General features: G+C 36.7%; 1 protein-coding gene across 4 annotated transcripts in view; it reads right to left on the bottom strand.

Annotated features, from left to right (window-relative positions):
- Positions 1-13,661, bottom strand: part of GSK3B (glycogen synthase kinase 3 beta) — a 202,529-nt gene extending 188,868 nt beyond the window's left edge. For all 4 annotated transcript variants that reach the window (XM_054572302.1, XM_054572303.1, XM_054572304.1 and 1 more), the window contains exon 1: positions 12,522-13,661. In XM_054572302.1, coding sequence (XP_054428277.1) covers positions 12,522-12,609 — 88 coding nt within the window. In that variant the 5' untranslated portion in view covers positions 12,610-13,661. The remainder of the gene's footprint in view (positions 1-12,521) is intronic.
- Positions 13,662-15,152: the final 1,491 nt, after the last annotated feature.

Here is a 15,152-nt window from a genome sequence, read left to right as displayed (position 1 = left end):
ACCACCTATGCTTGAAAATAGACTATATGATTAGACAGACAATACAATATTTTAAACCTGCACTGTCCAATACAATAACTACTAGCAACATGTGCCTACTGAGTATTAAAATGTGGTTACTCCAAATTAAGATGGGCTCTAAGTGTTAAAATACCTACTAGGTTGTAAAGATTTAGTACAAAAAAAAAAAAACAAAAACCACAGTAAAATATCTCAGTAAACTTCAACATGATTACATGTTGAATAATATTTTGAATACACTGGGTTAAATAAAATACATTATTAAAATTAAGTTCATCTGTGGTTTTTTACTCTTTTTAATGTGGCTCCTGGAAAATTTAAAATTACATATGTGACTCACATTTGTGGCCTGCATTGTATTTCTATCAAACAAACCAGGTTTAAACAATTGCTTAATGTTAATATTGTTCACATTTCTATACCTGATTCATACCGTTGCTTTATTTTGGCATTGTAATTACTTGACCATAGTGACTGTATTTTGCCATGTATAATGCATACCCACATTTTTAGCCCAACCTTTCAGGAAAAAAATCTTTCAATTTTTTAACTCAATTATTTGCTTATTTATATTTAGAAACAAAACCAATTATTGTATTCCAGGATATTATTTTGCATACGGGTATCACTGCTTTCTAGAGTTGCACTTTTAACGCATAAGCATAAATAAAAGAAATAAAAACATTTATTTAGATAGGGAATTAGTACTATCCATGTATTATGCACACTCTTATTTTTCCCTCAAAAATTGAGGCAAAGAGCACACATTATACATGGCCAAATACGGTAACATCTCAAACATCTATGCTTCAGTGTCTAGATAATGAAAAGGTGAGCTACCCACCAAAAGAGTTTATCAGTTTCTTAACTACCCTTTTGGAGCAAATGTAGAAAAAACAACCAACTAACATGGTTTCCAGATACGTTTCAAGCAGTTAATGCTCTGGGCACTGCTGGCTGATATCATGAGATTATGTTAGATAAGAACTACTCAGTGACACAAAGACAAGGGATCTAGGAAATAGGAGAGTAGGCACTAAAGAGCAATGAAAGAAATCAGAAGATGACAGCTGTACAGCGAGACCTGGGGAACAAGCAGGCTAGATCCCAGCAGTGGGACGAGGGACTCTAGGAAGGACATTCCAGGAACAGAACAGATGGTCAGGCAGAATCTAGAGACTACCTAATAAAATTTGAGGGGAAAAGAAAAAAAAACACAAAGTTATGATAATTGCAAACAGTGCAAGAAAATATAAATGGCAACAATGAAGTATTTTTAAAAAATTAAAAATTAATGAAAATATGATTGTCACTTTGGAAACAGTTTGACAGGTCCTTAAAATATTAAACAGATTTACCATACAAGCTAGCAATTCCACTACTCGGTATATATCCAGAAGATCTGAAAGTGTGTCCACACAAAAACCTGTTCACAAATGTTCATTATTCATACTAGCCAAAAGGAGATTGCAATCCAAATGTTCATGAACTAATGCATGGATAAACAAATGGTGGCACTTCCATACAATGAAATATTATTCAACAATAAAAAAGAATAAAGTACTGATATATGCTATACCATAAATGTACCTAAAAGATATTATTGGAAGTAAAAGAAGCTAGTCACAAAAGATCACTCATTATATGATTTCATTTATATGAGTGAATAGGAAATGTCTAGAATAGGAAAATTCAGAGACAAAGTATAGATTAGTGATTGCCTAGAACTAGGAGGAAGTGGAATATGGGGAAGGACTGCTAATGGGTACTGGTTTCTTTTAGGAGTAATAAAAAATGTTCTGAAATTAAATTGTTAAAATAGTTGCACAACTCTGTGAATATACTAAAAACCAGAGAACTCCACAACTTTAAATGGATGTATTTTAAGGTATGTGAATTACATCTCAACTAAAGCTGTTTTTTAATAAAGCAACTTTAATAAAGCAGTTTTCAAAAGGAAATATGATCGTTGTACACTACTTCTTTCTGCTAAGAATACTGCTTATTATCTAGATACTGAGTATTAATCATTTGAACTACAATTTACATGACTTAAATAAAAAGAGTAATAATTATATTAGCATGATAGCAAGAGGGAAATGAGAATGACAATAAATAGAATCTACCATAATGAGAAGACAATAAATATCTAAAAATAATTTTAAGAAATAGACAAAAAGTATACTAATTAAAAATGACAAAAACTACTAGAGGAAGCAGCTCCTGAGAAATAAAACTGGGGGACAGAAGACTAGCTTCCATAAAAAGACTTTGTATACTATTTGATTTCCTTTAATAATATGAATGTATTACTTTATAAAAATTTTTTAAAACATCTAAGGAGTACTTGTGCTTGGCTTATGAGCAGAATGAAACCGTGCGCTCTTAAAGAGGTAAAAGGCACAGGCTTCATTGACACGACGCACTCTGCGCCTCTGATCTCTCAAGAGAACAGGTTTTTTCATCTAAGATGCCATTAAAAATGGAAAATTAAGAGGAAAAAATAAATTACCCTGTTTTTCTCTTTACCATAAAATAACTATTTCCAGCAAAAACACATATAATATCTACTTAACGTTATATATCATTTTTCAAATACACAGTGGGGAAGTATTTTAAATATTCTACTAAGTGTTGACTGGTTATGGCTATTAACTGTTTCCCTTTAATGCCATGAAAAAGATCCTCTCAGCTTCATTCTTACTCCCTATCTAATGCACATTCAGGAAAATAAGGATTTAATAATCTAAAGCATTTAGATTTAGTGATGAAAACAATAGCAATTTTCTAGAGTAATTGACTTAAATATTGTTTTAATTCTAACATTCTTATGCTAAAGCCAGTGTCAATTTCAAGGATGTATGCACAAAATATAATTCCAGATTAGAAGTAACCAATGAACATTCAGATTATCTATGGAAGGATACACGTAAGAACTTGGAATGCTGGCTGTCTCCAAGAAAGGGAGCTGGTAGTTACAGAGCAGGAACAGATGGAAGACATTACTGAATGACTTAAATTTTGAATAGTGTGAGTAAATTCTATTTCTTAAAGCAAAAATATTAAGCCTGCCCAGAAGGTATCCTGCCATGTAATATGTAAAATGGAGACATTTACTGAAAAAGATACAAGGTGAAAGAATCCTTATACATAGGGCAACAATGCCTCAGTCCCCTTCAAAGTAGGCACCTTGGGACCTTACGTAGTTCTCCCAATTGCCATCAGCTGCCCTGAATCTCTTCAATGGTCTGAAGTCTTTTCCATTTCAAAGGTGATTTTCATTGTAGGAAAAGCCAGAAGTCACAGGGGTGCCGAATCTGGCTGTAGAGGAGCTGAGTCACCTGGGTGATTTGATGTTTCGTAAAAAAAAACAAAAAAAAACAAAAAAACAACTCTGCAAGAGACATGATGCAGGAGCAGGCACATTGTTGTAATGAAGCAGTCAATCACCAGTTGCCCATAACTGCAGCCTTCTAAATCATCCAAATAGTTTCCAAAAAGGAACGTTCAAGTTTAACACAAAATTTGATGCAGATTTGCTGCTCTACTCACCCATTTTGAATGCAATGGCCGCACCGTACACACACTCAACAGCTCACTCAGTTGTCACTGTTCACACATACGCATTCCTGTCCATTCTCCTTAGCTGCCAGGTTACACGGATATCACACAAACCATTCTCATTATATTAACAATGGCTGGACTTTTTTCAGACAGACCTCATATATAAATAAGCATGTAACTTTATCATACAGCATCCAATTAACACTGTATTTTACCGTCTATAATGCGCACCTTTTTGCCCACATTTTTGAGGGGACAATAAGGCTGCACACTATACATGGGTATAACTATCATATACAATGGGTATAATAATAGGTATAATAATCCTGTGTATAATAAGCACAAAATGTGGGTGCGCATTATACACAAGAGCGCATTATACACAAGAGCGCATTATATGCATCAAAATATGGTATTTGGCGATTACTATTATGTATATTATGTAAATTATGTAAATATGATATATTGAAATATATATACACACGATTATATATTAAAATTGAAACCCTACCAACTCAAAGAGCCCCTTTTCCTTTCAGAGTTGAAATAATGTATACAGTATCAAAGCTCTGAAATGCTGATAGAACAGCAAATGAAAGGTAATATAATCAAGTCTGATGACAGGCGTAACTTTAGTATCTCCAAGCAATTAGGTACTGCCTCTACAAACTCAAATCTAAGAGCAGTAATTTGACTCAGCTCAATAACTTCAACACAAGTCATGAAAACACTCATTAATCAATTTAAATGAATTAACTGATTTTAAGGAATAAGGGGAAGTAGAGGGAGACAGGTTTTTTAAAAATAATTAATCTTCTTCATAAAGATACTGAAAACACAATGTTTTTTAGTTAGATTAGCCAATTAAACCCCTAAGAACTTCTTAGACCTCAAAGAGAGAAAATAACTGTCATTACTGTCCTTTTACTTCAGATCAGCAGGTAAGATACCCACCTTTTCAATTCTGATTACATAGGCTATATATGTATTTGGTAAAGTTGCTCTCTACTGTAGCTAATCATAATTCATAAGAAAACCTAAATAACTCCATGCAGTACCTTCAAGCATTCCACAATCAGAAAATATGGGCAGGTAAAAATCTAAATAGCAACTCCATATATGCCACAGAAGAAAATAACAAACCTTAAATCAGATAAAATGCTGTGACTGAGTAATAAATACAGATGGACAAGGGAAAGTTGGAGAGAATATTCTGGGCTAGCATACTGAAGACTTTAGTATCATTATCCAAATCACTGAAATTCAACTACAGTTAGTCAATCAGAGATGAGATGACCCAGTTGTCTTCCACATCACTTCAGTGACCAACAAGTTTGGAGAACGTCTGATGTGATTAGAAGTCATTACAGAACCCCAGGTATCCAGAAGAATCTTTCCTGATTCCTGCCCTTTTAAGACAGTGAAGTTAGTATAAATTAACCTTCTCTAGTCAACATTTTGAACAACTATCAGAGTGATTTCCCCAAGAGTTGTGTGAGCCTAGAATAAGTAATCCCAGTATGCCTGTTTTCCTGAATTTTCTGCCCATTTTTTTTAAGCAGGTATAATACTTAACATCAATATCCACTTATCCCCTTCTAATTGGCAGCTTAGAAAACTAGCCAACTTAATGAGTTAGAAGTACGTGTTAAATAATAGTAGAGAGGTTTAAATAGGTCTTGGCCAGGTAGTTCAGTTGATTAGAATGTCATTCCAATGCACCAAAGTTGCAGGTTTGATCCCTGGTCAGGGCCTACACAAGAATCAACCAATGAATACATGACAAGTGAACAACAAAATCAATGTTTCTCTCTGTGTGTCTTTCCCCCCTTCCTCTCTCTCTAAAATCAATAAATAAAAAAATGTTTTAAAAAAGAAGCTTAAATAAAAGCCTAAAAACCAACTATATGCAAAATATATGTACCATTTGGGGATTTCAGCTGCTCAGGAGCCTTTTGGTTTATTTCCTGATTCTTAAAAGGTGACATTCCAAATAACCCAATTCTAATTACACACTGATACATAGCTATTATTCTTTAAAAAAAACAAAACAGAACAGAACAAAACACCCTAAAGGCTCGCAGTTCCAGACCTAACAAATGTCCGATACTTGACTAATGTGACTACTTCATTGGTTGTGCATATATGGGGGAGGCCCCCACAACTTTCATGAGGTTTGCTGTCAATTATTAAAAGGAGAAATAGAAAAAACTCTTAAAACACTATACACCCTACAAGAAGAGATGGAGAGAAATAATCCTTAATAATGGCTAATCTGTAGACTCACATTCTAGTATTGCCTGGAAATATAAATAAATAAATACACCAGATTAATTTATGAACAATCTACTTTTCAAGTTTTTTTTTTAAAAAACCAGTGCTCTGAATGACCATTAAACAAAAAACAAAAGCATATTTTACTTATTTTTCTTTTTGTGCTGTCATAAGCCCTAATATTTTCATTTTCAATGTTCATCTTAAGAAGCTTTCCATTAAATCTTAAAATAATTGACAGTTCCCCCACCCCTCCAATATAACTGTAAGTATTTAAGTACTGTAGCTGCTAACAGGCAAGCCTGAAACTAATTTTGGAAGGAAAAGTCTTACACAGTCACTGCTAAATTATCAATGAAAGACTATCCTAAAAATAAAAGGCATTTTAGCTTATCTCTGGAATCCAAGTGTTAAGATAACAGCCATCCATTCTCTATAATATTCGAATAAAGAGCAAGGGCTCTAGAATCAGAATGCCTGCGTTTAAATTCTAACAGAGCAACTTCCTGGCAAGGTAACTGTGGACAAGCTGTTTCACCTTTCTGAATTTCATTTACCTCATCTATAAAGCAGGGGTAATATTAACAGTATTAGCTACTTTGTAGAACTGTTGTAATGATTAAAGGAGATACTGCAAGTGAAGTATTTGGCAGAGCACTTAGTACATAGTAAACTTTCAGTAGGCATGTTGCATGTCAATCACGTTATTATTAATGAACTTTATACACTTTAATACTTTTTATTACAGTAACCTATTTATTTTTAGCTTTCTAAGCCAAGGATTTCAACATTAAAAAGTTAATGGTAATTCAAAAATGCAATGGTAATGTCACTGCTTTGCACCAATGTTACTAATATTTTTGTCTGCGTACCTACCACCTCTCTGGCTTAGAGCATGCCTAGCCAGTCCTAAACCTGTAAATTCATCAAAGTTATTCCATCATCTAAAATACCACTTTCTAGGAAAACAGTTACTCCTTTGTCAGAAATGTTCACTCTTTATTATTAAATTTGAAAGGACAATCAAGAAATTAACCACTCTAGAATATGTTAATAAGGGAATACATTAAGGATTTGTGTCTGTGCCATTGCTGGGCAGGGTACCCTGGTGACAAAAGGAAACCTTGTCTGACAGAATTAGTTTCAAAAAAATTCATCATTTTACTTCAATCCGATCCAACAGATACGCTTCTAAAAAAAACTATTCAACACAAAAACGTAAGATTGAACTATTTACAAATTTTTAACTTGCATACCCTCTGAAAGTAAACCTTTCTCCCAAAAACATAAGCAAAGTGGGAAGGGGAACTTTAAACTAGACTCCAAATCAATAAAGTTCTACCTTTATAACTTGTACCAGAGCAACTACATTACAGACACAAGTATATACTGACATTACTTACTGAATATCCATTATTTGCTGGGTATTTACTCATTTTTTAAAAAGCAAGAATAACAACTCAATGATAAAGAAAATAGAATAGTATCGCTTTAGTATATCACCTTAATAGTAGGAAACTTTTGGGAAAACAAATTGTCTTTAACTCTGTCAGTTTTTCCTTGCTGCTCTATTGACACAGATCTTTATATAAATATACATTTCTACATCACATTCAATCAATTTCGAGACATTTATATAGTCCAGAAAGATTTGTGTGACTCAAGATAGGAACAAAGATTGTAACCTCTACTTTAAAACCAATGAACCATGAAAATACTTCTAAACTTGAAATCATTAAAGATTCCCTTTTCACACACCCTCTGGGGAGAAAAAAAAAAAAAAGCTAGAAAATGATGCTAAACATTCCAACAAATCCATTTATTCATGGTGATTACGTTCTTATTATTACAATACAATATCCGGGAAATCAGGTTGGTCCTGTTACTACTAGTATCTACTCCTGTCACACCCATGTGATCTGCCCCTCCATTCTCCATTGTAGGGTGGAGCATCATAAAAGATAACACAATCTCACAGCCTGCCCATCATCATCCCTATCTCACAATCCCATGAGTCTTATTAAAAAATAAGCACACTAGCACTCTAACAAATGCTTATTTACAAGTATGGAACTGTGGCACCAGTGTCAGCGCATGCATGTTTCACACACAGTCTTCTCTATACGTTAAGCACACACAAAAACAAGAGTTCCCCTGAACTCAGAATCTGCTGACACTTAAAAAACTCTGCAAACTTCTCCAAAACAGTATCTCACACCTGTAATTCAAGTCCAAAATAAGGGGCAGAAAGCACAGGGTGCAAGTACTAATTTTCAGCTGACCCATGTCAGTGAAGTAAGATGTCACCTCTTTTTCTAAATGCAATTCCCAATCAGCCATAAATTGATTTGTAAGTCTCTGGGTTTCCTTTTTCGTCTTCCACAGGTGCATGCAACAAGAGAAGATGTAATTCTCGTATACAGGTCACAATGTTTTAAAAACTCTGGAAAGCTCTGACTGGGAAAGAAATGAAAATTTTGCTGTTCTAGTTTTCAGTCTCACACATGAACTCTCTCCCACGTCAACATGGATAATCTAGAAACTGGCTAAATTCTAATAACCTAATTTTTGGATGTCACAAAGAGATTCTGATTCCTTGGAACAGAGGAGCTCTAAGTTGCCACCTACTCTTCCATTTTAATCACCATATGACTAAATACACAATAAAACACGAATACCATTATTCATTCTCTAAAAAAAAAAAAATCTATAAAAAGTTTTATATGAGGAAGTAAGTAATGCTCAACTTACTTTCCTCTTTCCAAGTGTTATATTTAAAACTAGGCAATTAACTAAATTTTCACCAATAGCAAACCAAAGACAGTATCATTAATATTTTGACCAAAACCACCAGACAGCCCCAGCTAGTGTGGCTCAGTGGACTGAGCACCGGCCTGCGAACCAAAGGGTCACCGGTTTGATTCTCTGTCAGGGCACATACCTGGGTTGCGGGCCAGACCCCCAGTAGGGGGTGCGCGAGAGGCAACCATACACTGATGTTTCTCTCCCTCTCTTTCTCCCTTCCCTTCCCCTCTTCCTAAATTAAATAGTAATTAAAAAAAAAACACCAACTATTGGCAAAATCACCAAACAGTCCCTTATTTTTTCTATTTTGAGTACAGTATCAAGTAATTCTACAGAAGGAACTGTATAGGTATTAACATGTATTTAATAACACCTGAATCTGGGTGTAAACAAAAAAGAAATGCTGGCTTCACCATAGTAAGCAAAAAGAAATATTTCAAATATACTATTTAAACTTGTGATGAATACTTAACAGGAAAGTCAAAAACTACTTGTTACAAAATCTTTTAAAATTTCTGCTAGACCCTTCACAAACCAAGTGAAGCTTGGTATTATTACCACTATTTTTAACGTAAGGTTTACCTGAGAATAATCACGTGTATAAAAAACAAGTTTTAAGTTATACCAAAAATTAAAGGCTATATAAAATAGCTGAAATTTTTAAATCACAGTTTAGTGCAAAAAGTGATTTTCATGGTCTTCAAATAAACAACCATGAAATATTATAACCAGGTTTCAAGTGCAAAGCTCTTGAATCCACATAAGAAATTATTTTATTTTTTAGAAATTTAATGGAAAGCATTTAAATGAAAACCTTTAGTTTACTATTTCCAAAAATAAGTCCAACATTTGTAGGTGTAGAAAAATTAGAAACTGTGCAATTAATAGGCTGAAAACTTAAATATCGTTGCCAGTAACCAACTGCTATCTGCTGAATTTCAAGGGAACCTATTGTATATTAAATTTTTAAAAAGTGAACTCATCTAACCTCTCATCTCAGCACTTTCTCAACTTCCCTATTACAATCAACAATATAATTCGCAGTCAAGTCTTCCAGACCAATAACATCAGAATTTATTTTTAACTCCTGACTCCTTCCCAAGTACTCCCCTTCCATCCAATCCAAAGTCCTGCCAGTTCTCCATTCACACCGTTCTGTCAAATGTGTTCTTTTCATCCCATTTTCACATTTTACTTTATATTACCTCATGATTCACAATACACCTTACTATCCCCCCAAAAGGGCTCTAATGGCTCTACTCTAATCCATCAACTCGGCTTGCCCAAATCATCTTCAGATCTCTTGGTTTAGCCATTTACAGTAAATACCAATCTCTCTTGAATCTCAACCAAACTCTTACAGGTCCCCTCTACCCTCCATCAGCTGATGTTTTATTTCTCAAATTCCATCTCTCATTTTCCTATTTAGTCTCCTTTAATTTTCAGGAGAAAATTTGCTTGGTAAATACAAAAACCATTTCCCTACTATACAAAAATCACCATCTTTGTGCCTCTGTCCATTCTTCCCACCAAGAATCCTTGATGCTTCTCTATGAATTGAAGTTACTGCCTCCTTTAACATGTCTTAAAATACACATCTGGAGAAAGTCTCCCCTCTCCAAACCATCTACCTTACCCTTTTATTCTCTGTCCTCCCGAACAAAGCATTCTATTTGTATTCATAATCTTACAGTCATCTTGGTATTGTATTCATATTTTGTCCCATAAATTGCATCTACAACTAAATGAGCTTTTGAGGCCAAAGGTTACAATTTCTAATCTCTGTTTTGAACAGGGGTCCCTTAGAACAACAGAACTCTAACATATTTAACAATTACCCCTTCTTCTAAAATGTCCTTAAAAGTCAAGGTTGTCAAATACACTTAGCATTGAACTCCCAACTTTTTTTAAATGTTAAGTTTACCTATATGGGAATAGAAAATTTTACATTTTAACCTATACACTTCACAAGAGTTAACATCCACACTATGATGGAAGGAGTTAACTCCTTCAAAATAAGGAGTTATTTTGAAAGAAAATCCTAGGGAAAAAAGAACAGTCAAAAGTTTAACATTATAAAAGCTATTTTATTTCACTCTCTAGAATAGACCTAATAAATTAATTAACCAAAACTGATTTCAAGTGGTTTTTAAACTATATTACCAAGATGAAAAGACAAATACTCCAGTACCACTAGAGGTTCTTAAGTATCTATTATACTATTTGCTTCATCATAGCTGAAAATTACTCCAGAATTTTAAATTATTCCTTTCAAATAACTCCATGAAATGCTTAGATAGTTTGACCATTCCCTGAAAGATGTATCAGCTTCCCTCTTCACATACCCTGCACTCTGTACTAGCTAGTCACCCCACCCTCCCAAAACAAAATTAACTTTCAAAAATAATCTCCCATTCAGTAATTACTTTAGGCTACCCTGTTTCAAGCAAGTTCCAAAAGCCAACATGAATTTAAATCCTGAGTTAAAGTCATTTTATGTTGCTTAAGAATATAACATTTCACATAACAGCATATACTTAAAAAAAAAACACCTCAGTTCTTCAGTTCTCCTAGGCAACCAAATTGTTTTTCTTTGCCCTCATCAAGCGCCCTTCTCATGGAATAAGAAAATACAACTTCAAATTTAACGTCAAGTTCTGGAAGTATGTTTAAATACTGTCATTAATAGCACATAAACAGATCTACAAATAGATACACTGGAGCACTGGATACTTAGTATGCCGAACACCTAAAGAACAGACTTTTCAGCACAAATCTGGGACAAGAGTACACTCTAGCAACAACCCTGTACACAGCGCAAATATCCCTACTATATCCAGAGCCACACAGCCTTCTGCAAAACGTATGATGGAAAAGTATAAATCCACATTCCCACAACTAAATCCATAGTTTTATTTGAATGAGACAGGAACCAATGCAAGAGTATTTTAATTATCCTAAGAAGGGATCCCCTGAGCTCTAGATCATTTAACAAGTACAGAATGCAATGGCACCCCAAAATTAAACTTCAGTCACAAATCAGTAACAAATAACATCCAACTCAGTATTTGGCAACATGGTAATACCAACCTCACTTACTTCCAAGTAACCTTTTGACTAAACATTATATAGTGGTAGACTGGTAATGTCAAGACGGGAAGGTTCCCAGTTAACATATTAAACCACTTATCCAATTTTAAACAATGCCTATAGAGATACTGCTGTGACTGGGTGTCAGCAGCGCCCACCAGCCCCTTCTAAAGGAATCAATGCTAGCCTCCCAGTGTGAACGCTGGTCACTGAGCAAGTTCATCTCAGGATTAAGAACAAATACTTCGTATGGTCAGTCATACAAGCAAAAAAGAAATGTTAGGAGACTGTAACACTCAATCTCTCTATTAAGTATACAAAATTATGATAACCCTGAGACCTGAGCTAACTAAAATATCCCTCATTCCAAAAGGCATAAACTAAGCAAACATACAGTGGTTTATGAATCAAGTCTTGTCTTCTTTATCCAAAAGGATAAGCAAGTAAACACTGACATCATTATTTTTATACTCAAGCACTTAATAAAACTACCAACAGAAAGGTAATTATAAGAAAGTAAGTTTCAAATCAAATCATTCAAACAAAAATCATATTCTCTCAATTCAAGGTTAATGAGACCGGTGGAGGGTGTATGTGGGAGGAGAAAAGAGGGAGCTGTCTCATCCTTAACTGAAGACAGGTTTTTGCCTATTTCCATTACCTCTAACAGTTATACCAGGAGGTCTAACATTTTTAAGACTCTGGTATTTTAAGGTTGATTTTTAAGGTGAAGTGGAGAAAAGGTGTAAAATAAAATCAATACTCACTGCTAACTTTCATGCTGCCAAAAGCTGAAGGCTGCTGCACTGGCTTGCAGCTCTCCGCAAAGGAGGTGGTTCTGGGCCGCCCTGACATGATTACTCTCTTCCTGAATCACCCTCTTTTCCTTCCTTCCTCCTTTTCTTCCTTTTGTTTTATGTTGGGGTGTTAGGTTAATGACAAATGCAGCATTAAGTTCTCCCACAAGAAAAAGAAGAAGACTTCGTACTCTTGGCTTTTTACTCCTTTTGTATAGACATTAAAAAAAAAAAAACGAGCGATGTATTTCTTCAAGACTGATCAGTATGGGTATTTAACATATAGATGATTTGGGGCTGGGGGGAAAAATACAATTCTTTCCCCTCCCTTTTCTTGGAGGGGCGAAAAGGAAGGGAGGAAAATCCTAAAAATATATATATCACACAAAATGGGGGTAAATACTTGATTGAAAATAAGTACTCTCAATATCGTATTTTCCTCGGGGATTTTTTTTCCGAGTCAATGAAGAAGGGAAGCGGCGGAAGGATCACGAGTCTCACGCTTGAAAAGAAGGGGGATGGGAAGGAGGGAGGGAAAGGGAGGGGGGTGGTTCGGAGATGCGACGGGAAACGCTGCGGCTCCAGCAGCGGCGGGATCCGGAGGGCTGACGGCGGGGGCCCGGCGAACTGGAGGGCAGTGGAGTCGCGAGTCAGTCAGAGGCGGGCGGTGTCGGCGACTCCGCTCCTCATTGCGCCAGGAGCAGTTGCAGGCGGCGGCTGGATCCAGCGGCCATGGCGGCGGCGGTGGCGGAGGCAGCTCCCTTCAGACCCCAAGCAGCGGCTCCTCGACTGCTCCCCATACGCCGGGGACATGGGAACCCAGCAACCGCTTCCGTCCCTCGGGGCCCCCTCCCCCGTCCACCGCACCAGTGCGGCCGCTCTCCTCGCCTCTGCTTGATGCCCGCTCAGGAAGTATCCGCGCTTTGCCCCCGGCCCGGAATCCTGTCAGCGTCTGTGGGGCCGGCTCCTCCTTGCTTCCTTCCTTCCTTCCTTTGTCACTCGGCCCGGACGGCGACGGCGGCAGCACAATCCCGCATTCGCCCGGGTCAGGGGCTGCTCTGTGTGAGGAGCGCCGTCTGCGCAGCCGCCTAGCTCTTCCCCACGCCTCCTCCCCCTCCTACTCTTCCTCCGCCTCCTTCCTCCCCCACCCCTTCTTACACCGCCCAGCGCCCCGCCCGCGTAAGAAGGGGTGGGGGAGGAGCGCGGCGCGGCGGCGGCGCGGGCATGTGCCGCCCACTGTGCTCGGTTTTTGCTCTCCACTCCCAAAAAATGTAAAGTACAGTGCTCTTCTTTTCTTGTGGAAAACTAATGCTGCATTTGTCATTAACTAACACCCAGCATAAGCAAAGGAAAAAAGAGTAGGAAGAGATTCAGTCTCGGGGCGGCCCAGAGACCCTCCTTCCACCGGAACTCCAAACCGGCCTTCAGCTTTGGGTGAAAGTTAGAGGAGTATTGATTTTTATTTTACACCTTTTCTCCACTTCACCTTAAAAATCAACCTTAAAATACCAGAGTCTTAAAAATGTTAGGACCCTCCCTGAGTATAACTGTTAAGAGTCACAAATGGAAATAGCGCAAAAACCTGTCTTCAGTTAAGGATGAGACAGCTCCCTCTTTTCTCCTCCCACTACACCCTCCACCGGTCTCATTAAGAACCTTGAATTGAGAGAATATGATTTTTGTTTGAATGAACTGATTTGAAACTACTTCTTATAATTACCTTTCTGTTGGTAGTTTTATTAAGTGCTGAGTAGTAAAAATGATGTCAGTGTTTACTTGCTTATCCTTTGGATAAAGAAGACAAGACTTGATTCATAAACCACTGTATGTTTGCTTAGTTTATGCCTTTTTTGGAATGAGGGATATTTTAGTTAGCTCAGGTCTCAGGGTTATCATAATTTTTGTATACTTAATAGAGAGATTGAGTGTTACAGTCTCCTAACATTTCTTCTTTTTGCTTGTATGACTGACACGAAGTATTTGTTCTTAATCCTGAGATGAACTTGCTCAGTGACCAGCGTTCACACTGGGAGGCTAGCATTGATTCCTAGAAGGGGCGGTGGGGCTGCTGACACCCAGTCACAGTATCTCTATAGGCATTGTTTAAAATTGGACAAGTGGTTTAATATGTTAACTGGGAACCTTTCGTCTTGACATTACCAGTCTACCAATATATAATGTTTAGTCAAAAGGTTACTTGAAGTAAGGAGGTTGGTATTACCATGTTGCCAAATCACTGAGTTGGATGTTATTTGTTACTGATTTGTGACTGAAGTTTAATTTTGGGGCCGCATTCTGTGACTTGTTAAATGATCTAGAGCTCAGGGGACCCCTTCTTAGGATAATTAAAATACTCTTGCATTGGTCCCTGTCTCATTTAAATAAAACTATGGATTTAGATGTGGGAATGTGATTTATACTATCATACGTTTTTAGAAGGCGGGGATATAGTAGGGATATAATCTTGCGCTGGTACAGGGTTGTTGACTAGAGTGTACCCCCAGATTTGTGCTGAAAAAAGACCGATTTCTTTTAGGTGTTCGGCATCACTAAGCATCCGAGTGCGAGTGTACTATTTGTAGATCTGTTTATGTGCTATTA

This window comes from Pteronotus mesoamericanus, unplaced genomic scaffold (assembly GCF_021234165.1).
Source record: "Pteronotus mesoamericanus isolate MK-2021 breed Mesoamerican mustached bat unplaced genomic scaffold, CSHL_Meso_final contig_228, whole genome shotgun sequence".
Classification (NCBI taxonomy): Eukaryota; Metazoa; Chordata; class Mammalia; order Chiroptera; family Mormoopidae; genus Pteronotus; species Pteronotus mesoamericanus.
The sequence above is the reverse complement of the archived record's forward strand: the minus strand, read 5'-3'. Positions and strand labels throughout refer to the sequence as shown.